At 40.3% G+C, this 24,313-nt stretch overlaps 2 protein-coding genes across 2 annotated transcripts; both read right to left on the bottom strand.

Annotated features, from left to right (window-relative positions):
• Nucleotides 1–698: 698 nt before the first annotated feature.
• On the bottom strand, nt 699–2,012 carry LOC139478337 (uncharacterized protein DDB_G0283357-like). The gene has a single exon (XM_071260771.1). It carries the CDS (start codon nt 2,010–2,012, stop codon nt 699–701), a length of 1,314 nt encoding a protein of 437 aa, XP_071116872.1.
• A 5,386-nt stretch (nt 2,013–7,398) lies between these two features.
• LOC139479194 (putative transmembrane protein 244) lies at nt 7,399–24,284 on the bottom strand. Its single transcript, XM_071262027.1, has 6 exons — nt 24,225–24,284; nt 19,764–19,849; nt 19,143–19,234; nt 16,958–17,083; nt 11,209–11,253; nt 7,399–9,235 (listed from the first exon to the last, which is right to left on the bottom strand). Exons 1-6 carry the CDS (start codon nt 24,282–24,284, stop codon nt 9,108–9,110), a joined length of 537 nt encoding a protein of 178 aa, XP_071118128.1. The 3' UTR covers nt 7,399–9,107.
• Nucleotides 24,285–24,313: the final 29 nt, after the last annotated feature.

Below are 24,313 nucleotides of genomic sequence, written 5' to 3'. Positions count from 1 at the left end.
TGGCAAATGATCATGATGTAACTGTCATCATGGAGTTTGGCAAGGTTGACGGAATGCCCCTTTATAATTTCAAAATAAGTTGCTGATTTGCTAATCGAATACGCAGGGTTACTTCACAATATTTTGATGATACGCACAAGTTTTATTTTTGTAGCGTATCTGTAATGTTCGTTGCGTATTTGATACGCTTGGATTATATTTTACTGTGTATTTCTGCATTTCTGATGCGTATTTCACGCAGATACGCAGCTTATCTGGAGCTCTGACTGTTGTCTTTATTATACAGGGCAGAGACACCGTTGTCTTTGGAGGGGTCATGTGAACCTCGAGGCCAGGGTCATGTATTACTTGTGGTGGAGGGAGTCATGTGAACCTTGAGGCCAGGGTCATGTATTACTTGTGGTGGTAGAGGGGTCATGTAAACCTCGAGGCCAGGGTCATGTTTTACTTGTGGTTGTCGATGGGTCATGTAAACCTGGAGGCCAGGGCAATGTATTACTCGTGGTGGTGGAGGGGTCATGGTAACCTTGAGGCCAGGGTCATGTATTACTTGTGGTGGATGGGGTCATGTAAACCTCGAGGACACGGTAGACACACTGTTGTCTTTATTATACAGGGCAGAGACACCGTTGTCTTTATCATACTGGGCAGAGACACCGTTGTATTTATTATACAGGGCAGAGACACCGTTGTTTTTATCATACTGGGCAGACACCGTTGTCTTTATTATACAGGACAGAGACACCGTTGTCTTTATCATACAGGGTAGATACACTGTTGTCTTTATTATACAGGACAGAGACACCGTTGTCTTTATCATACAGGGTAGATACACTGTTGTCTTTATTGTACAGGGCAGAGACACCGTTGTATTTATTATACAGGACAGAGACACCGTTGTATTTATCATACAGGGCAGAGACACCGTTGTCTTTATCATAAGGACAGATACACTTGTCTTTATCATACTGGGCAGAGACACCGTTGTCTTTATTATATAGGGCAGAGACACCGTTGTCTTTATTGTACAGGGCAGAGACACCGTTGTTTTTATCATACAGGGCAGAGACACCGTTGTCCTTATCATACAGGGCAGAGACACTGTTGTCTTTATCATACAGGGTAGATACACTGTTGTCTTTATTGTACAGGGCAGAGACACCGTTGTATTTATTATATAGGGCAGAGACACCGTTGTCTTTATTATATAGGGCAGAGACACCGTTGTATTTATTGTACAGGACAGAGACACCGTTGTCTTTATTGTACTGGGCAGAGACACCGTTGTCTTTATTATACAGGGCAGAGACACCGTTGTCTTTATTGTACAGGACAGAGACACCGTTGTCTTTATTGTACAGGGCAGAGACACCGTTGTATTTATTATATAGGGCAGAGACACCGTTGTCTTTATTATACAGGGCAGAGACACCGTTGTATTTATTAAACATGGTAGATACACTGTTGTCTTTATTGTACAGGGCAGAGACACCGTTGTCTTTATTATACAGGGAAGAGACACCGTTGTATTTATTAAACATGGTAGATACACTGTTGTCTTTATTGTACTGGGCAGAGACACCGTTGTATTTATTAAACATGGTAGATACACTGTTGTCTTTATTGTACAGGGCAGAGACACCGTTGTCTTTATTATACAGGGCAGAGACACCGTTGTATTTATTAAACATGGTAGATACACTGTTGTCTTTATTGTACTGGGCAGAGACACCGTTGTATTTATTAAACATGGTAGATACACTGTTGTCTTTATTGTACAGGGCAGAGACACCGTTGTCTTTATTATACAGGGAAGAGACACCGTTGTATTTATTATACAGGGCAGAGACACCGTTGTCTTTATTATACAGGACAGAGACACTGTTGTCTTTATTATACTGGGCAGAGACACCGTTGTCTTTATCATACAGGACAGAGACATCGTTGTCTTTATTGTACAGGGCAGAGGCAATGTTGTCTTTATTATTACTTGTGGTGGTGGAGTGGGTCATGTTAATCTCGAGGCAAGGGTCATGTTTTACTTGTGGTGGTGGGGTCATGTAAACCTTAAAGCCAGGGTCATGTATTACTTGTGGTGGAGGGGGTCATGTAAACCTTGAGGCCAGGGTCATGTTTTACTTGTGGTTGTGGAGGGGTCATGTAAACCTCGAGGCCAGGGTCATGTTTTACTTGTGGTTGTGGAGGGGTCATGTAAACCTATGGGCCAGGGTCATGTTTTACTTGTGGTTGTTTGAGGGGTCATGTAAACCATGAGGCCAGGGTCATGTATTACTCCGGGTGGTGGAGGGGTCATGGTAGCCTCGAGGCCATGGTCATGTATTACTTGTGGTGGTGGAGGGGTCATGTTAACCTCGAGGCCATGGTCATGTATTACTTGTGTTGGTGGAGGGGTCATGGTAACCTTGAGGCCAGGGTCATGTATTACTTGTGGTGGTGGAGGGGTCATGTCAACCTCGAGGCCAGGGTCATGTATTACTTGTGGTGGTGGAGGGGTCATGTCAACCTCGAGGCCAGGGTCATGTATTACTTGTGGTGGAGGGGGTCATGTGAACCTTGAGGCCAGGGTCATGTATTACTTGTGGTGGTGGAGGGGTCATGTAAACCTCGAGGCCAGGGTCATGTTTTACTTGTGGTTGTGGATGGGTCATGTAAACCTGGAGGCCAGGGCCATGTATTATTTGTGGTGGTGGAGGGGTCATGGTAACCTTGAGGCCAGGGTCATGTATTACTTGTGGTGGAGGGGGTCATGTAAACCTCGAGGACAGGGTCATGTATAACTCATGTTGGTGTAGGGTCATGGTAACCTCGAGGCCAGGGTCATGTTTTACTCGTGGTGGTGGAGGGGTCATGTTAACCTCGAGGCAGGGGCCATGTATTACTCGTGGTGGTGGAGGAGGGGGTCATATAAACCTCGTGGCACGGGCCATGTTATTCTCGTGGCAGGGGCCATGTTATTCTCATAGCAGGGGCCATGTTATTCTCGTGGCAGGGGCCATGTTATTCTCGTGGCAGGGGCCATGTTTCTCTCGTGGCAGGGGCCATGTTATTCTCACTGCAGAGGTCATGTGAGCCTCACGGCTACCATCCTACCCTTCAAAGACAAATAAAACATGGAGGCATAAAACTGTTTATAACTTGAAGGCAAAAACAGGATCCTGTACAGTTCTAATAAAGAAAAGTACTTCAACAAGAAAATATATCAAATAACAGACACTTGCTGCTGACAAACATATGACACTGGACATTGAGTAATGTGAGAATTGTGATAAGAAAATTGTGCTGACTTCTAAACAATGTTATCACCAAGTTCATGACACAAGTTCTCAGAGAACAAAGTTACCATTAAACAAAACATTTCTAAAATTCTGAAACAACAATAGACTTTTCAACCCCAAATCAGTAACTGGCATCTTCTGTAAAACACCAGCGTCACACTCGGCCTGAGACAGGAAGCCAACCATTACCCCGATAGTTCCTAAATGGTCAGTAGGATGCCTGACCATGTACAGCTGACGTACCGATTCTGGTTACTGATGTGGCATCGATGTGACCTACCAATCTGGTCACTGATGTGGCATCAATGTGACATACCGATCTGGTCACTGACGTGGCATCAATGTGACCTACCAATCTGGTCACTGATGTGGCATCAGTGTGACATACCGATCTGGTCACTGATGTGGCATCGATGTGACCTACCAATCTGGTCACTGATGTGGCATCAATGTGACATACCGATCTGGTCATTGATGTGGCATCAATGTGACGTACCAATGTGGTCACTGATGAGGGATCGATGTGACGTACCAATGTGGTCACTGATGTGGCATCGATGTGATGTACCGATCTGGTCACTGATGTGGCATCGATGTGATGTACCAATGTGGTCACTGATGAGGGATCGATGTGACGTACCAATGTGGTCACTGATGTGGCATCAATGTGACGTACCAATGTGGTCACTGATGTGGCATCAATGTGACATACCAATGTGGTAACTGATGAGGGATCGATGTGACGTACCAATGTGGTCACTGATGTGGCATCGATGTGACGTACCGATCTGGTGACTGATCTGGTGACTGATGTGGCATTGATGTGACCTACTGGCCTGGTCACTGATGTTACATCGATGTGACGTACCAATGTGGTCACTGATGTGGCATCGATGTGATGTACCGATCTGGTCACTGATGTTGCATCGATGTGACCTACCAATCTGGTCACTGATGTGGCATCGATGTGACGTACTGATCTGGTCACTGATGTGGCATAGATGTGACATACCCATCTGGTCACTGATGTGGTATCGATGTGACATACCGATCTGGTCACTGATGTGGCATAGATGTGACCTACCAATCTGGTCACTGATGTTGCATTGATGTGACGTACTGATCTGGTCACTGATATGGCATCGATGTGACCTACCGATCTGACAGCTTATTCACGAAGCGGTCTTAGCAAAACAAGACAAAACTAAATGCCTTACTATAAAAACAAGAGTTGGCCATTAACGTGGCTATATCCCCCGCCCCTGTTGCAGAATTTATGACATAATTAAATCTAAACGAACTGCAACCTTTTTTAACCGAGGTGGAACTTGTCATGGAAATTGTAAAAAAAGAAGAGTTTGAAACCTATGTCCATCTTGCTGCCATGGAAACGTAAAAAATAAAAAATGTCTAAAATTTCTAAATAGCAAAAGGCACCAGTTCAGCATGTACCTGACAAACCTGCAAAGTTTCATGAAAAAATATTGAACGGTTTGAGTTATGCTCCGGAAACGAACCCTACCCTCACAGAACCTAAGTCCATCTTGCTGCCATGGAAACATTAAAAATAAAAAATTCTAAAGTTTCGAAATAGCAAAAGGCACCAGTTCAGCATGTACCTGACAGACCTGCAAAGTTTGATGAAGAAAAAAAATATTGAACGGTTTCTGAGTTATGATCTGGAAACGAAACATGACGGACGGACGTTATGACTGCCATATGAGCCAGAAGTGGTCTTAAATCTTTCACATTATCTTACTCACGACACAAGTCACAAATCTTACCTCTTTTGTGATGGAGGCAAAATAAGCTTGGTGTTTCCCAATGACGTCAGCAATTTATTCAGGAAATTCCCAAGATTGAAATTTTATAACTCTTATTTATTAAATGTAACGTAAGTTTAAAAGATAAAACAATTTAACTGCTTTTAAAGATCAATGTTGATGTTATGATCAATGCTGTAGCCTCATGTTACTGTGATGCACAACTGATCAGTGAAGGATATTACAGTAAAGCTGTTGTCCTTTATAGACAGATGTAGCAAGTACTGAAGACTACTGTCAGAAGTGGAAAGGAAGATGCCAAAGGAAAAACGAAAATGAGATAAATTAATATGCGTAAGTACAGTTGCAATTATCGCAAACTTGCGACATGTGCAACAACGATTTTGCTTTCAGAGAATGTTGCATTAGCCATGTCGCAGTTGCAGGACGTTGCAAATATGTCATATTTTTGCGAAATATACAGGGACTAACATTTTACATTCTTTTCATTCAGTTTAAAAACACACCTGCAACCAAAATAATTTGAAAACAAATCTTGGACAATAGCCATGCACGGCTTCACCTAGAAACAGCAATGTTCAACTCCAGCATTAAGTACCGTGAATGCTCCACAGGGAAATGATTCAACTGATATTGTTTACGATATTATTTCTGACTGCAGTGTGAGTGAGTGTGTGAGTTTATTTAGATTTCTAGTCACATGGACAATATTTCAGCCTTATTGTGACTAAGACTGCAGTGTGAGATAACCATTCTACCACTGGGGCTAGTGAACAATCACAAGGACAAGTAAAAGCCTTTGGACACTTAGCTTAGATTCTTTTGCTATGACACTATTATGCCAATATTAGCACTAAGACTGCTTCGTGAATAGGCCGCCAGGTCGCTGATGTTTTACAGACATCGATAGTTTCATCCATCATGGCCACCAGGCAAGTGTCTCAGTCAAACACTGTGAACAGGACAATTATACAGGTTATGAATAAAACATGTATTAATTCTGGATAATCAAAGTTCTATAAACAGCAAGAATAATAAATGTGATAAGTAAAACATAAGTATTGTGCCATGTTATTATGTATCAAAAAATATCCAATGGACAAAAACTGATAAGAAATGTTGATGTTTGTAAACACATGGACGGAATAGCAGCAAACACTTCAGTAAACACATATTGGCAGTTTGACGGACGATGATGACACAGCATGATGAAGGAAATGAGCAAGGCCACAAAGGTCAATAGTGCATCTTCGTCTTTGGATTAAGACTGGTCACAACCACTGCCAGTGTATCACATCAGCTCAGAGATTATTGCTCGACACTTCCTAGAGGGAGGGGACACACATCAGTCAGTAGTTTCAGAAGCCTCAATGAGAATATGAATAATGCTTCATGTTGACTGGCTACTTCAATCCTATAGTTGTAATTGTGAAGCTTATCAACATGAACATGCATCAGTACCCTGTGCTTGGTAATCTCAGATAGCTTTCGCATTACACAAAATAACTGATGACTCTTATGTTGAGACAAACAATATAATCTAATTTTACTTACTCTGGGAAACATAGAATGACCTTATTGCAACTGAAAGTTTCGGATCATCTGTCGGACACGAAATAGTGTTGGCAGTCCACGACCATGGCTGATGTAAGTTGTACTGGCAATATGAAGTACACCTCTCAAATAGCAGCAGATACACAAGCAAGGAACCCTGTTCAGTTCTTTTCTACTCACACAAACAACACGACAAATACCTTCTTCATAAGGTCAATGTGTGTGTGTGTGTGTGTGTGTGTGTGTGTGTGTGTGTGTGTGTGCGTGTGCGAGGTGTGTGGTGTATGTCAGTGTGTATGAGTGTGTGTGTGTGAGTGGTGTATGTGTGTGGTGTGTGTATGTGGTGTGTGTGTATATGTGGTGGTGTGTGTGTATATGTGGTGTGGGTGTATGTGGTGTGGGTGTGGTGTGCATGGTGGTGTGTGTGTGTGTGTATGTGGTGTGCGTGTGTGCGAGCGTGCGTGTGTGGTGTGCGTGCGTGTGTGTGTGGTGTGCGTGTGTGTATGTGGTGTGTGTGGTGTGCGTGTGTGGTGGTGTGTGTGTATGTGTGATGTGGTGCGTGTGTGTGTGTGGTGTGTGTGTATGTGTGGTGTGTGTGTATGTGGTGTGTGGGTGTGTGGTGGTGTGTGTGTATGTGTGGTGTGTGTGTGTATGTGTGGTGTGTGTGTGTGTATCTGGTGTGTGTGTGTATGGTGTGCGTGTGTGGTGGTGTGTGTGTATGTGTGTGTGGTGTGCGTGTGTGTATGTGTGGTGTGTGTGTGTATGTGTATGTGTGGTGTGTGTGTATGTGGTGTGTGGTGGTGTGTGTGTATGTGTGGTGTGTGTGTGTATGTGTATGTGTGGTGTGTGTGTGTGTGTATGTGGTGTGTGTGTGTGTATGTGGTGTGTGTGTGTGTATGGTGTGCGTGTGTGGTGGTGTGTGTGTATGTGTGTGTGGTGTGTGTGTATGTGTGTGTGGTGTGTGTGTGTGTGTATGTGGTGTGTGTGTGTGTATGGTGTGCGTGTGTGGTGGTGTGTGTGTATGTGTGTGTGGTGTGTGTGTGTGTGTATGTGGTGTGTGTGTGTGTATGGTGTGCGTGTGTGGTGGTGTGTGTGTATGTGTGTGTGGTGTGTGTGCGTGCGTGTGTGTGTGTGGTGGTGTGTGTGTATGTGTGTATGTGGTGTGCGTGCGTGTGTGTGTGTGAGAGGTGAACACAGAAGTCTCTACCCTGATCAGTTGTCACACTCCTTCAGTCCATGCGGCCCCAGGATCACACGACCTGCTGAACGTGGAGCGACTCTGCCTTCCAATACACATCCAATTATCATACATATAACACTGACCATTTGTGTTTACTACTGCATCACAAGTCTCTGTAGAATACATGATGCATCACCTATCTTGACAAGTATCACACTGTGGGTCAAACATCTAGACAAGTACTATGTCCTGGACGTACAAGGCAGAGAACTGTCCTTTTCTCAAGTATGTACATATTACAGCAAAATATCAATTTAACATTGTAGAAAAATAAATAAGCATATACAATTCTTGCAGGCACATGGTTGGAAAGACGATGAAATCCATCTACTCATTGTTAATCTGGACGGTCTGCTAGTACCGCTATATACGGCAGTCAGTCAGTCAGTCAGTCATGTCCGTCATGCTTCACTGCCCATTTACTTTGAAACAGGTAAAATGTCTCCACAAGTATATATTCAGTGAAACCCTAACAAAACAAGATCAGCTTTTACCACCTGCCATTGTAGAATATCATCAAAGACTTACACACACTGAGGCTGAAACAATTCACTACAATAACAATTCAATGATACGATTCATTGTAAGGTTCATTCTGTATCACTATGTATTGTTTGACAAATCAGTGATGTATATCACTGACGTATCTGCTAGTGAACACACTGATATATATCACTGACGTATCTGCTTGTGAACGCACTGATGTATATCACTGACGTATCTGCTTGTGAACACACTGATGTATATCACTGACGTATCTGCTAGTGAACACACTGATGTATATCACTGACGTATCTGCTAGTGAACACACTGATGTATATCACTGACGTATCTGCTAGTGAACGCACTGATGTATATCACTGACGTATCTGCTAGTGAACACACTGATGTATATCACTGACGTATCTGCTAGTGAACGCACTGATGTATATTGACAGACATTTGATCTTTGAAGTCTGATCATGTGAGGCTGTATCAAATACTGCATTCCCATGACCTGACTCCAGACCAGCATGGTGGGATACATACTACAGGGAGCTGGTTCTACAGTTCCGCCATCATGGCAGCTTTGCAAGGCAGACAAGGCCGAAGTGATGTGGGTCTTACACGTTTACCCCTTTAATGAAACACAGTATCACAGACATATCCTCTCGTGGCCTCAGTGAATTCTTTCAGCCGACAGATACAGGGACATTCTACAGTGCAGAGTTGTGTCCCTTGCTTATGCCAGGATCACAGTCTTCTGTAGAGGAAGTTCATAGGTTCCTGTTCCGGTGACAGTGTAACGCGAGCCAGCTTCTTCCGTCGTCTCACCAGCGCCAACAGTTCCCCGAGGCCGATCTGCATCAGCAGTCCACACCCTAACAACAGATGGGGAACTGGTCAACAATCACAGTACCAAAGTACACTGAAGTTTTCAATTCTATATCATTTCATATCTAATCAAAAACATGTTATTAACACATGGCCGGTGTGTGCCAAGTTTCAGCTTTATTGGAACAAAGTTTCAGAGCAAAATGATGACAACGCCACAGACAAATGATACGGCGGTCTGTAAATAATCAAGCCTGGACCAGATAATCCAGTGATCCATGCCCTCAGGGTGCGATGACACACATTACATCAAGTCACTGAGTCTGACCACTTGACTCCTTTTGTCGCCTTCTACGACCAGCATGCTGGGGACGTATTCTCATCCCCAATCCCCACGGGGACACGTTGTCGAGACAAAGTTACAGATAACATTAGCAACAGGGCACCATGAGGCAATATACAGAATAGAATTATGACAACTTGATATGTCCTCATTTATAATAGCAATAAGCATTACTGCAGTCAGTAACTTATTCAATGTAAACAACAAAGCATATATAGTGAACAACAAAAGTTCCTGTGACATTGAATAAGATTTAAAGAAAAGTTATGATTTTTCCCAAATCTGAAACAATTTTGGTTTGCAACAGATAAAAGACTCCTGTAAGTGTTCAAATGGTTTAATTTGCCATACTGGCTGCAGAAAATGCGTGATTTCATAAAAAACATGAACATGCCAAAACGTCAATTTACAAATCAACAGTGTGTGTGTCCACCTCTGGTTGCAATGCAAGCAACAAATCTTCGTTTCATGGAATGGACCAGGCGTCCCACAAAGTCCTGCTGGAGCATGTTTCGAAGTTCCTGGAGTGTCTGTGGAACATGTGGTTGACGTCGAAGGCGCCAATCCATCTCATCCCACATGTGCTCAATTGGTGAGAAATCAGGGGAGCGAGCTGGCCAGGGGATGACATTCACGTTGTTTTGTTGAAGAGAATCCTGAACAAGTCGAGCAATATGAGGCCGGGCGTTGTCATGTTGAAAGGTAATGCCTGGGCCATGACGATGCAAAATCAGTAGAACAACAGGGCCGATAATCTCGTCGCAGTAGCGCTGTCCATTGAGATTTCCCTCTACCACCATCCCCTTGCTGTAATCCCACCCCATACCATAACGCTGCCGCCCCCGAACTGATCTTCTTCCATGACACAATGATTGACGTAACGTTCACCTCGACGTTGGTACACACGAATCCGTCCATCGCTGTGGCTGAGGTGAAAACGAGACTAGTCAGTGAATAGAACTTGTCCCCATTGCATGGCTGTCCAGCGTAGACGCTGTCTGCACCACTGTAGACGTGCTTGACGGTGGTTTCCTGTCAAAATGGGACGTCTGGCGGGTCTTCTGGCGACAATCCCTGCAGATCTGAGGCGACGACGTACGGTTTGTGAAGATATTCGTCGAAGGCCAGGGATGCTTCTTGCAGTCACTGTTGCTGGCTGGAATCGATTTTGTATGTGTGTTGTTTTAATCCAGTTGTCTTGTCGATTATTGGTTATGCGTGGCCTGCCACTCCGAGGATGGTCTCTGACTGCATTCGTCTGTTGCCAACGTTGCCATAAACACCAAATCGTGTTTCTGTGGACGTTAAATTGTCTTGCAACATCACTTTGACTCGATCCTGCTTCAAGCATACAAATGGCTCGCAGACACTTATTTTCAGACAGGCGTTGCTTTTCGTAATGTTGAATAATTGCGTAATTTTGTGGTTTTTCTGAGTGGTTGTTGTCAGCACGATGCATGTTTTTATCCCCTTTCCTGGGTAGTGAAATGCATGGGCCTTGCATAAAAGTCAACTGTTGCATGGAATGCATGCTTTTCTGTAGCAGTTGCGTTTTTGTGACTTGATTCCATACATGTACTACAATATTGAAAACCGAACTTTAATTGTTTGAAAAATACACTAAAATATTGGTGTCACAGGAACTTTTGTTGTTGAGTATATGTAAAATACTCTCACCTAAACAGATCCACCATGACCAGTTCACCGGGAAGTTCAGCATCACTGACAAAAGCAAAACATATTGTTATGTGGCAGATTACTGTATTGCGATATCTTATGATTGTTAGCAGAAGCAATTACATAAACCACTTGTACAATATCTGGTGGCCAACCTGCACCGGTAGTGTGATTGAGTTACCTCCCTTTGTTGTTGAAAACACCAGACAGACTACATCATTCTAGAAGTTTCATGAGCGGATGTTCTTGAATGCTGGAATTACGAGCAAGGTGTGGGTAGTTGAAGCCTTCTGCTCTCTGACTTGTGTCTCATCGACTGGACAAGAGAGAGAGGGATACCAAGGGATGAAACAATACATCGGTACACCGGTGCATCATGAGTGTTCATGTGACAATATGATACATTTTTTCCTGTATCGATACAAGATGATACACTTGCTAAAAGAAATCACATCCCGGGTATTACTTTAATGACTCTCCAGTGTTTTTGTCAGTCAGATATTGCAAAATGTGTTGTAATTAGAGTTTCAAGTTCACTATTACAAAGAGCCACTGCACACATGAGTCTACAACTAGCTTTTGAACCTGCTCTGAAATATTTATAGTCAAGACATTTAGACATGATTTGATGTAAATATGTGTACCGCGATACGTATGTGTGGCCACTTTGAAGACATGCGACAGTGACAGATTTTGGACATTCGTGAGTGCATGGACGTATGTGACACATGCATTGTGTTGCATTTTATACAATATCAGCACATTGTGTGAATTATGGAACAACACAGACATGCACAGGTTCACAGTTACACAGTTTATTCCTACTGAAATGCATCTGACACTGCTGAAACAGTTACATAAATTGTTTATCATAAGATAAATTGCTCTTAACAATGTTTCAAAGCTTAACCCCCTGGATGCCACAGGGACATATATGTCCCTCCTCTACAACCCTCACTTTGAAGTCGAATAAATTTCAAAATACATCACTCACACAAATACACTTCACAGTTTTGCATAAGGTGGGAAATTCCCTATTCAGTGATATCATCCACTGGCATTTTAGGCCAAGCAAAAGTACTGAAAATGACCTCTGAAAATTAGGTACATCTTTAATGTCACCATTTTTTAAACATTACTAAATCACCACTCACGGCGTTATTTACAGCATGTTTTGAAAGATTTAGATATTTACTCAGAGAAATGAATTTAAAAAATAGCATATTAGTGATCACGGGTATCTGTCTTTTATGAAATCACCAATGATCATTCCAAAACGTCTCCGATAACCCTAGAATCGTTTAGAATGTTTTGGAAAATACACATACACGAACACCAAAGTGAACTTTCCGCCATATTGGATAGTGTTTACAAAATCACGTTTCAGGTACACCGGTTATGAGACGTCTGTAACATCACGTATATTTCAAACTTAGATTCGATACATCCTTGAATTCCTCATACATTTTAGAATCAAATGACCAGTGGTCTTTGTCACCAATACAAAGTGGCTGGATGAAATCAAGCAAAATAAGTTAGGTGAGAAAACGAATGCTGTGTAGCATTTTCTCCTATTTTGAGCTATCCATTCGTCTATTCGTTCAAGATATTGGCTCAACATTTTCAGAATATGCATGGGACGAGAATCGTAGGAAGAATTAAGGAATTTAAAAATAGATATATTTCAATGATTTGATATTTTCAACAGAAATTGTCAAAGTTACCGTCCTGTGTGACGCCATGACTGACACAATCACGCACAACGACAACAGTATTTATCAGAATTTCTGACTATTTCTGTTTGTTTCAATGCAAATTATAACAACAAATAACAGTACATACATTGTCAGAATGTTTCTGATTTCTTTCATGTCACATTTATGATCCCTGAATCAACGAAAGTCCCCTTTTAAAATTCCGCGTACTGTTGACAGTGAACACACCATTTTGTCGGTCACAGTTAGTGATGTCATACGTCAACATTGTTGTACATATTTGGTAATTTCTTTGAGGTGAAGGTCCTTGAATGCGAGTGCACACGATCATTGTACTATGCTGTTTACAGTTTCAGTTATGATGTAGATTTTGCATATCTTTTATAAAAATTTTCACACAATTAATTTCACTTTGGATATCTGTCAATGTTCAAAATGATATCATACGTAAATATAGGCCACGACATGTATGAACAAATCTTTGATAATCTCCTGTTTGTTTGAACATTGTTTACATAACAATTAATATGTTTATAGTGTCGAATACAATATTTCTTTCCTTGGGACAAGTGTTGCAAGATGAGGTGTATTATAAATTCATATAACCAATGTCCATGAATAGCCATTTCATTTTATAACTAAAACTGAATATATTACTTTAACAAAATGGATAATATTTTTCGTTAAAATATATGTGTACATTTCTGAAAGAACTGTCTTGGTCTTGGAATTATTTTTTATGCTGTTTGATACACAGAACAGCGATATCTAACGATTCGCCAGGTGCACTTTAGTCACAAACAATTTACGAATTATTCCTCTCGTTTTTCATTATATAATCAATGGGTTCATTCTTTTTTCAATATTGCGATCACAGGATATTAAACTGTTTACTTTCTTTCTCCAGGTAATTATCCTGATAATTCTATAGGAATAGAGCTTTCTTCTCATCTTTTATTGTGTAATTCTGAGACGAGATGAAGAGAAATAATAACATAATAATGAACAGATATATCCAATATTGAATATAATTTTGGTTGTTTTGAAATATTGTTTTGGGTATTTCATTATGTACATTGATGCCAAACAGGTGCGTGTCTTGTCCAGTAAGATACACGATAAACTATCTAAATGTTTACATATTCAAGACATTATTTAGTTGGTGAAAGCAGTCATTTTATGTCGTGTCGAAAAAGCGTCAAATACCGTTTTACACATCAAGATTTTCCATACCACGAACGAAAATTAGGGGAGATATATATTAATCAAAATACCAGTGTCGTCTTTCTCTGATGTTATCAAAGACATAAAACCAGCCATGACGTCAAAAGGAATGGTGTTATATTTTTGGTATTTCATTTCATTTGATGATAAGACTAGTGCTCCATTAATAATGATGCAACATTAGTCAAATTACACTTACACAATCAGGAGAATGTTGGAATCTAAGGACTAAGTTATAGCTTAGAAAGGGCCATCCATTTCTCTATTACCTCTTTTTTATAAAGTGCGATTTCATCATTTCTTATGTTTTTTTTAATAACTAAATGTAAATAGTTTCAATATCGATATTCTTGTAGAAATAGTTTGGTTTCCTCGTGAACAAAACACCACGAAAATATATTGTCCTTACCCACAGCTAATTCTCACCAAGTGACCTGAGTTACAATTAACTGGTGCTGAGCATAGCAGAGTTATGCCCCCTTTTCTTTGTATGTGTGTAACCTCTCTGTCTCCTTTTGAAGTTATAAGAGAAAAATCAGTTTTTTGTCATTTACGGCATGCTATTTTTGGCATTGAATGAATGTCGTTATGCATACGCATATAACTCCATTTGATATGTAGTTATGTCGTTCAGTTTTTCCTTGTAGAATAAATTCTCGGTCAACACTTAGAAGTGTCTTTATTTAAAACCGTTGTAATTTTTGCAGTTAAGGAAATTTAATATACATATAGTATAGTAATTTTATAGCCAGAGGTAGATCCAGTGCCACGTGAGCGCAATTCTCGCTCAACCTTCACTTTTCCGATCTTAGGAAAATGTGAGTCAGAAAAAAACCTCGGCATCCAAAGGGTTAGCAGCAGAAAGCACAAAAAGGGTTTATAATATCAGAAACAAAACAATAGCAAGCACATCTCCTGGTGAACCTGTCAGACACAAAACAATAGCAAGCACGTCTCCTGGTGAACCTGTCAGACACAAAACAATAGGAAGCACGTCTCCTGGTGAACCTGTCAGACACAAAACAATAGCAAGCACGTCTCCTGGTGAACCTGTCAGACACAAAACAATAGCAAGCACGTCTCCTGGTGAACCTGTCAGACACAAAACAATAGGAAGCACGTCTCCTGGTGAACCTGTCAGACACAAAACAATAGCAAGCACGTCTCCTGGTGAACCTGTCAGACACAAAACAATAGCAAGCACGTCTCCTGGTGAACCTGTCAGACACAAAACAATAGCAAGCACGTCTTCTGGTGAACCTGTCAGACACAAAAAAATACCAAGCACGTCTCCTGGTGAACCTGTCAGACACAAAACAATAGCAAGTATGTCTCCTGGTGAACCTGTCAGACACAAAACAATAGCAAGCACGTCTCCTGGTGAACCTGTCAGACACAAAAAATAGCAAGTATGTCTCCTGGTGAACCTGTCAGACACAAAACAATAGCAAGTATGTCTCCTGGTGAACCTGTCAGACACAAAACAATAGCAAGTATGTCTCCTGGTGAACCTGTCAGACACAAAACAATAGCAAGCACGTCTCCTGGTGAACCTGTCAGACACAAAAAATAGCAAGTATGTCTCCTGGTGAACCTGTCAGACACAAAACAATAGCAAGTATGTCTCCTGGTGAACCTGTCAGACACAAAACAATAGCAAGCACGTCTCCTGGTGAACCTGTCAGACACAAAACAATAGGAAGCACGTCTCCTGGTGAACCTGTCAGACACAAAAAATAGCAAGCACGTCTCCTGGTGAACCTGTCTGAAACTACACCAGTCATATCTAGCTGTGATGATAAATGTTTCATGCTCTATCGCTGCAGGTGCAAATTCAGAGTTACCTCCCTTTCATACAAGTTGCAAGCTCCTTCCCAGCGCGTGACACCTTCGTTACACTCTCGGTAACATCGCTGCCACCTGTGTGGGGGCGCAGCCATTACAAGAATCTTGAAATTTGCCCTCCAACCCAATATGTAGTAACGTTTATACTTTTGTTTATGTCTTTGGGAATGCCATCATATTTCAATTTGAAAAGGTTTATGACTGACCATGTTTTCCAGATGAATTTACTTTGTTGTTTTGATAATCAGATTGGTTCTAGATTGCAGACTAACGGAAAATCAACCAACTTCTCCCTTACATTCTTACTATATCAATAACATGATAGTTTTAATGAAACAGAAATTCAAATTGACAAACGAAGAAAGTAATTTAGCAGCGATAAGTGTATTAGGCGTCACGACAGTCGTCACTTGTTTGTAAACATGACGGTCATTCGGTTGCGAGTTCAACTCCAAGCATGGTTGTGGCCACCTATTCACAGTGGGGAGTTTTGACTGGTGGCAGCGATAGTATAGAGAGCTCTGGGAACGTACTGTCGATGTGAGGAGCTTGCACCCAGTTGGTGTGCCATAGTTCTGGTGAATTGGCACATATTACTGTTCTTTATGTTGATTTCAATACCTAAACGTTTTATCTGACTAATTTCCATAGTCAGAAGTTCAGTGAAAAGAATGAATTTTAAACTTATATTTGTCTGCATAACTTTTGGCCACTGATTTTGTATGTCTTATGGATGAGTTAAAATTTTGCAAACTTTTTATAAATTATTTACATAGATGCTGAAATCCTTATGTTTACATTTCTAGGGATTTCACCTTGAATCAACTCCTGTCTCGCGGACGGTACATCTGTTTCTCTTACAACAGGTCTGCCATTGAATTGCCATGTCTTCACACATAGCTCCCCAGGATTAAGGCCAAAGAATGTCTTCTACATTCAAACAGCAGTGAATGTTATGGACTCACCCGCGCTGCAGAGGAGGATGTGGATGATGATGGTGGTGACAGAGTAGTCCCACACCCAGTGGTAGCTGACACAGCTGTACCCCAGGCCACTCACAGCGTACGTCACCTCCATCGAGATCAGGTTCACTAGAAACACAGCAGTAAGGTAACTTCACAACACAGATGGAAGATGAGCCTTGCCTCTTTCAATGACCCTCATGTTATACCTTCCTAGTCTGAACAACAACATGTTATACCTTCCTAGTCTGAACAACAACATGTTATACCTTCCTAGTCTGAACAACAACATGTTATACCTTCCTAGTCTGAACAACAACATGTTATAACTTCCTAGTCTGAACAACAACATGTTATACCTTCCTAGTCTGAACAACATGTTATACCTTCCTAGTCTGAACAACAACATGTTATACCTTCCTAGTCTGCACAACATGTTATACCTTCCAAATCCTAACAACATGTTATACCTTCCTAGTCTGAACATGTTATACATTCCTAGTCTGAACAACAACATGTTATACCTTCCTAGTCTGAACAACAACATGTTATACCTTCCTAGTCTGAACAACATGTTATACCTTCCAAGTCTGAACAACATGTTATACCTCCCTAGTCTGAACAACATTATTTTATACCTTCCTAGTCTGAACAACTTGTCATACCTTCCTAGTCTGAACAACATGTTATACCTTCCTAGTCTGAACAACAACATGTTATACCTTCCTAGTCTGAACAACATGTTATACATTCCTAGTCTGAACAACAACATGTTATACCTTCCTAGTCTGAACAACATGTTATACCTTCCAAGTCTGAACAACATGTTATACCTCCCTAGTCTGAACAACATTATTTTATACCTTCCTAGTCTGAACAACTTGTCATACCTTCCTAGTCTGAACAACATGTTATACCTTCCTAGTCTGAACAACAACATGTTATACCTTCCTAGTCTGAACAACATGTTATACATTCCTAGTCTGAACAACAACATGTTATACCTCCCTAGTCTGAACATGTTATACTTTCCAAGTCTGAACAACAACATGTTATACCTCCCTAGTCTGAACATGTTATACTTTCCAAGTCTGAACAACATGTTATACCTTCATAGTCTGAACAACATGTTATACCATCCTAGTCTGAACAACAACATTTTATACCTTCCAAGTCTGAACAACATGTTATACCATCCTAGTCTGAACAACAACATTTAATACCTTTCTAGTCTGAACAACTTGTTATACCTTCCTAGTCTGAACAACAACATTTTATACCTTCCTAGTCTGAACAACAACATGTTATACCTCCCTAGTCTGAACAACATGTTATACCTTCCTAGTCTGATCAACATGTTATACCTTCCTGGTCTGAACAACATGTTATACCTTCCTAGTCTGAACAACAACATGTTATACCTTCCTAGTCTGAACAACAAAATGTTATTAAAAACAACAACAATATGTTGTAACCTTCCTAGTCTGATCAACATGATAACACCAACCCAACTTTCACAAATCAACTTTTATCTTTGACATGTACCGAGTGATTTGAGCCAAGACAACTTTGACATGGGAACGTCAAAGATCACAGCTGGATCAACAATCAGAACATGCCCCGAAACACATTATTCTGCATGCTACAAAATTACTGTTGTGTAGGTCAAGCTCTCTGCTTACCCATCTGTTGTGTAGGTCAAGCTCTCTGCTTACCCATCTGTTGTGTATGTCAAGCTCTCTGTTTACCCATCTGCTGTGTATGGCATAATATATGCTTACCTATCTGTTGTGTACGTCAAGCTCTCTGCTTACCCATCTGTTGTGTGTAATGCTCTCTGCTTACCTATCTGTTGTGTATGTCAAGCTCTCTGCTTACCCATCTGTTGTGTGTAGTGATCTCTGCTTACCCATCTAATGTGTATAATGCTCTCTGCTTACCTATCTGTTGTGTATGTCAAGCTCTCTGCTTACCCATCTGTTGTGTGTAGTGATCTCTGCTTACCCATCTGTTGTGTGTAATTCTCTCTGCTTACCCATCTGTTGTGTGTAGTGATCTCTGCTTACCCATCTAATGTGTCTAATGCTCTCTGCTTACCCATCAGTTGTGTGTCAAGCTCTGCTTACCCATCTGTTGTGTGTAATGCTCTCTGCTTATCCATCTAATGTGTGTAATGCTCTCTGCTTACCCATCTGTTTTGATGTGTAGTTATTGCAGCATTGGGTCAGGTCTATCCAGGTGTGGAAATCGAATGGGATCTTGCCATCAAATGTGTCCAGTCTGTGGACGACCACAAAACAAAAACAGATAATTGCATACAAATGACACAAACAGCATGTGTGAAATATTTATAAGTCATAACAAAACAGTCATCATGTCTTCATCTCTAACGGTGTATTCAGTCCTCTATTCTATCTATATACACAATGAGTGAGCGAGTGAGTGAGTGAGTTTGAGTCATGAGAACGCTGTGAAAACATGAAGTGGTGCAGGTCTTAAACATGAAACCCACAAGCATGGTCTTGGTGCTGACAAACCTCGAAGCACAAGCATGGTCCTGGTGCTGACAAACCTCGAAGCACAAGCATGGTAATCCTGGGATTCAAACCCAGAATAACTGGTTTCTGACAAACCCGTCACATTGAATCATAGTGTTTGGGGTGATGAGACCAGAGACTACCAGTAGGCCAGCAGTGCCCCTCTACAACTACAGACGACTAAAGGCGATGAGACCCCCTCTAATGTATCATGCATCCCTAAGAATGACATCAAGAAACTCAGAATATTTTCTGTGGCTGATATGTCCTACCTGTAGGCTGCGAAGCAGATACTGCTGACAACATAGTAAAGTGAATAGAAAATTACTAAACACTTCAGTACATTCAGCAAGACCTCCTGCAATGAAAAAATAAAGCATGAAACTATGAACACCATGGACTTGTTACACCATAACATAATGCCATGCCTCCCTCAATAATTGTATCATGGTGTATGTAACTTATCATGGAGTATGTAACTTGTTATCATGGTGTATGTAACTTATCATGGAGTATGTAACTTGTTATCATGGTGTATGTAACTTATCATGGAGTATGTAACTTGTTATCATGGTGTATGTAACTAGTTATCATGGTGTATGTAACTTGTGATCATGGTGTATGTAACTAGTTATCATGGTGTATGTAACTTGTTTTCATGGTGTATATAACTTGTGATCATGGTATATATAACTTGTTATCATGGTATATATAACTTGTCATGGTGTATGTAACTTGTGATCATGGTGTATATAACTTATTATCATGGTGTATGTAACTTATGGTGTATGGAACTTATCATGGTGTATGTAACTAGTTATCATGGTGTATGTAACTAGTTATCATGGTGTATGTAACTAGTTATCATGGTGTATGTAACTTGTTATCATGGTATATGTAACTTATCATGAAGTATGTTACTTGTTATCATGGTGTATGTAACTTGTGATCATGGTGTATGGAGCTTGTTATCAAGATGTATGTAACTTGTTATCATGGTGTATGTAATTTGTTACCATGGTGCACGTAACTTGTTATCATGGTGTATGGAACTTATGATGTATGTAACTTATTATCATGGTGTATGTAACTTATGGTGTATGTAACTAGTTATCATGGTGTATGTAACTTGTTATCATGGTATATGTAACTTATCACGATGTATGTAACTTGTTATCATGGTGCACGTAACTTGTTATCACGATGTATGTAACTTGTTATCATGGTGTATGTAACTTGTGATCATGGTGTATGGAGCTTGTTATCACGATGTATGTAACTTGTTATCATGGTGTATGTAACTTGTGATCATGGTGTATGGAGCTTGTTATCACGATGTATGTAACTTGTTATCATGGTACACAATTATGCAAAATAATATGTAAAGCCCACTGAAAGGCTTGCTTAGGCCTGTCAGTTCTTATTTCAGAATAAGTGTGTTTGTTTACAAACGAGGAAAGTCTGGTCATGTGATAGGCCTACACCCACGGTGTGGTAACTGGAGCAGAAACTTCTCTCGCTTTATTTGGTGAGCAGAGCAGAGCAGAGTAAGCTTGGCGGTTATCAGCTATTGTTTACAAACAAAGCTTCAGAACGGTTGACGTCCTGCCTCTAACTGAATGTTGTTTTCACAATTTAGAGTTAGTTAAAAGTTTTACTTTTGAGACAAGATTTTCATGTTGTCACCATATGTATTCAGAACATTCTTGAAAATAAGTACGCTGACCATAGTTTGATCATGGGACATAGATACATTGTTGGATCATGGGACAAAGGTACATGGTTTGATCTGGGACAAAGGTACATGGTTTGATCTTGGGACAAAGGTACATGGTTTGATCTTGGGACAAAGGTACATGGTTTGATCTTGGGACAAAGGTACATGGTTTGATCTTGGGACAAAGGTACATGGTTTGATCATGGCAAAAAGGCACATGGTTTGATCATGGGACAAGATAAATGGTTTGATCATGGCAAAGAGGTACATGGTTTGATCATGGGACAAAGATATATTGTTGGATCTTGGGACAAAGGTACATGGTTTGATCTTGGGACAAAGGTACATGGTTTGATCATGGGACAAAGGTACATGGTTTGATCATGGGACAAAGGTACATGGTTTGATCATGGGACAAAGATACATGGTTTGATCTTGTTACAAAGGTACATGGTTTGATCATGGGACAAAGATACATGGTTTGATCATGGGACAAAGATATATTGTTGGATCTTGGGACAAAGGTACATGGTTTGATCTTGGGACAAAGGTACATGGTTTGATCATGGCAAAAAGGCACATGGTTTGATCATGGGACAAGATAAATGGTTTGATCATGGCAAAGAGGTACATGGTTTGATCATGGGACAAAGATATATTGTTGGATCTTGGGACAAAGGTACATGGTTTGATCTTGGGACAAAGGTACATGCTTTGATCTTGGGACAAAGGTACATGCTTTGATCTTGGGACAAAGGTACATGGTTTGATCATGGGACAAAGGTACATGGTTTGATCATGGGACAAAGGTACATGGTTTGATCATGGGACAAAGATACATGGTTTGATCTTGTTACAAAGGTACATGGTTTGATCATGGGACAAAGATACATGGTTTGATCATGGGACAAAGATATATTGTTGGATCTTGGGACAAAGGTACATGGTTTGATCTTGGGACAAAGGTACATGGTTTGATCATGGGACAAAGGTACATGGTTTGATCATGGGACAAAGGTACATGGTTTGATCATGGGACAAAGATACATGATTTGATCTTGTTACAAAGGTACATGGTTTGATCATGGGACAAAGATACATGGTTTGATCATGGGACAAAGATATATTGTTGGATCTTGGGACAAAGGTACATGGTTTGATCTTGGGACAAAGGTACATGGTTTGATCTTGGGACAAAGGTACATGGTTTGATCTGGGACAAAGGTACATGGTTTGATCTTGGGACAAAGGTACATGGTTTGATCATGGGACAAAGATACATGGTTTGATCTTGTTACAAAGGTACATGGTTTGATCATGGGACAAAGATACATGGTTTGATCATGGGACAAAGATATATTGTTGGATCTTGGGACAAAGGTACATGGTTTGATCTTGGGACAAAGGTACATGGTTTGATCTTGGGACAAAGGTACATGGTTTGATCGTTACCTTAGGTATGTGTTGATTTGAATTGTACGATACTTGGATGGGATGAAGAAAACTAAAAACCCTTGGTGAATTTGTAGCCACAGGAAATTAGAATACATATCACACATATCATTTGTACATAACAGAAGTTTGACAAAAAATGTAATAGTGATTTAGTGAGTTTAGTTTGGTGTTACTGTCAGCTCAATCAGTACACAATAAATACAAAATATATCTTAGCTAAAATGTTGCTAAGATGCTTTGTGCATTTCATATTCACATGGAGAGGTTTCAGTAATAACATTCCCAAATGTCAAAGTATTCCTGACTCATCAACATAGAAGGTGATCTATGATCAACAGAAATGACACACATGGAAATGTCAGGACAGAAATGATCCAATAAACCATCTTGCAGAGCAGCCATAGCTTCCTGTAACAGTAAGGATGATGTAGTAAAAGAGTTGTTTTGTCCCACTGGAAATGTCAAATTGGATGGTGACTAGGCTTTGAAATATCACCATGAAATGATCAAACAAGATAAAATGACCGAAAACTAGCCTTTTTTGTGTTTATTACATTAGTAAGATCAGGTTTATACATCCTTATGGCTCGAATGAGTGAAAAAAGACAATTTGTCTCACTTCAAGAGAAAAATCAGACTGTGAGCAAGTCCTTATCCCATGATGAAGTTTTTACCACATGTTTGTACTGTCTTTATCTACATCGAAGAAAATTAGCTTGGGTCAAAGATTTGCTCATGGTCAAACGTCCTATATACCTCTAAAATCAGCTTTTCCAACATATTTAAGCTGCAAGTATACATTTAGAGTTCTTACAAATCGAAACATGCATGTGTAGAAATGAACAAAGACTGAAATTCCCAAACAAAAAAGTTCATAAATAAACTATCATGTAAATTAGCATTTCTGTAAAATCTTACCTCTTGCACTTGCACTATACAGGTCAAGATGTTTAACACATTTACCAGACTCTGTGTCTAATTATATGTCAATATGTCAGTAAATTTTCACTATTGCAGTGGTTTGAATTCTGCATAAGGCACACATTTATTTATTTATTTGTTTACACTTACAATTGTTAAAACTAGAGAGAAATTTACAAAATGCAATATTAATATTTACTTTCATCTGGGTCAATCAATTGAAACCGAGTTTTAAAATATATGTTTTGACAGCTGGATGTCAGGGCCACTTCGTAATAATTAGGCCTAAACGTATTTGCTATTTACCCATGTATCCTACCATGGACATTTAATACTTATTTAGGGTCCACGATCCTACGAGGTCGAAGGACACATGGGTCAATATAAACTATGTTCATTTGCATGCAGCTACTAATTCCCAAGGGTCTCGGAAATACATGGGTCAAGAAAAAATATGTTTATTTGTGTACAGCTACGAATTCCTGTGGTACAACCAAAAAATCTACTTTACAATAACCAATGAACATTGACACACTATCCTATTTTAGGCAACAATACTGTGTAAAATATCTTTCTTTAGAACAGTTCACGAAAATAGCAGTAGATCCCCCAAATATAAGAAAAGATAAGAGTTCAAGACCTTTGTTGACAATCTTGCACCCATAACACAGGATGTACCGGCTGCCCATGCGCAATCCATGTTTCCGCTATATCGACAAAGTATGGACA

This window comes from Haliotis cracherodii, unplaced genomic scaffold, assembly GCF_022045235.1.
Source record: "Haliotis cracherodii isolate W230 unplaced genomic scaffold, xgHalCrac1.p SCAF_4, whole genome shotgun sequence".
Taxonomy (NCBI): domain Eukaryota; kingdom Metazoa; phylum Mollusca; class Gastropoda; order Lepetellida; family Haliotidae; genus Haliotis; species Haliotis cracherodii.
This window is presented reverse-complemented; position numbering and strand designations above follow the sequence as displayed.